The 992-nt window shown below is 46.3% G+C and overlaps 1 protein-coding gene across 1 annotated transcript; it reads left to right on the forward strand.

Moving 5' to 3' along the window:
* Positions 1-230: 230 nt before the first annotated feature.
* On the forward strand, positions 231-605 carry Pmar_PMAR020960 (dna ligase i, putative; the record flags this gene model as incomplete). The annotated part of the gene is made up of 3 exons (XM_002785160.1): positions 231-380; positions 421-495; positions 541-605. Coding segments are annotated over 3 exons (290 nt in total), but the record flags the coding sequence as incomplete, so codon positions are not given.
* Between the last annotated feature and the right edge of the window lie 387 nt (positions 606-992).

Here is a 992-nt window from a genome sequence, read left to right on the forward strand (position 1 = left end):
ACGCAACCTACGAGCCGTCCAGAAGGTCCCTAAATTGGCTCAAGTTGAAGAAGGACTACCTCAGTGGTATGGCGGACTCCCTGGATCTTGTGCCTATTGGGGCATTCTATGGGAAGGGAAAGGTGAGGCCATTAGTGATGGAGTTTACTAGGGGTATATTGCAAGTCGATGCGAACTTAATGTCATCAGTCGTATGATAATTATATCCGATACTATAATTCTCTCGATCCATGAATACGTCTCAGCGCACGGGCGTGTACGGCACCTATCTTCTGGCCGTCTACGATGCCAATGAAGGAGAGTATCAGAGTTGCTGCAAAGTGGCTACTGGGTTCACCGATGAATTTTTGGACAAACATTATGATTATCATAAGGACAACGTAATGAGGCAGTGTAAGGTAGGGTGAATCAAAGTGGTAGGTGATACCAAGAAGAAGAGCTGACTATGTTGTGAGTGAAAAGATGACGCCCGATATATGGCTCGACGGAACACAGGTAGCAACGATACTTGAGGGTAGGGCCAGTTACAACTCTCAACAGGTTTGGGAAATCCAATGTGCCGATTTGAGTATTAGCCCAGTCCACACCGGAGGTAAGGGGTTGTAGTCAGATTATAAGAGGAGATGTTTCAATCGGAACTTGCTTGAAGTGCACAGGGCTGCAATATGCGTGTATATTCTGAATCTAAGAGCCTTGGGATGCAGCGGATCTAACTACAGCGTTTCTTCAAGAAACTCTCTTGTGCAGCCTCGAATCTGATAGACGGCGCGGGAGGGAAGGGTGTTGGTCTACGTTTCCCGAGGTTCATAAGATAAGGGATGATAAGAATCCCGAAGACGCCACCACGAGTGAACAGGTAACGTCGTCTGCATATACTCCCATCCGTGATTTCTGTCTTGTTTTTCAGCTCCTCCAGATGTACGAGCAACAGTTTGCTAAAGGTGGTAGCGAATAAAAGTTAATTACATAACTGCATTTCCGTCATTTAGCTG

Source organism: Perkinsus marinus (genome assembly GCF_000006405.1).
Source record: "Perkinsus marinus ATCC 50983 genomic scaffold scf_1104296933672, whole genome shotgun sequence".
Taxonomy (NCBI): domain Eukaryota; phylum Perkinsozoa; order Perkinsida; family Perkinsidae; genus Perkinsus; species Perkinsus marinus.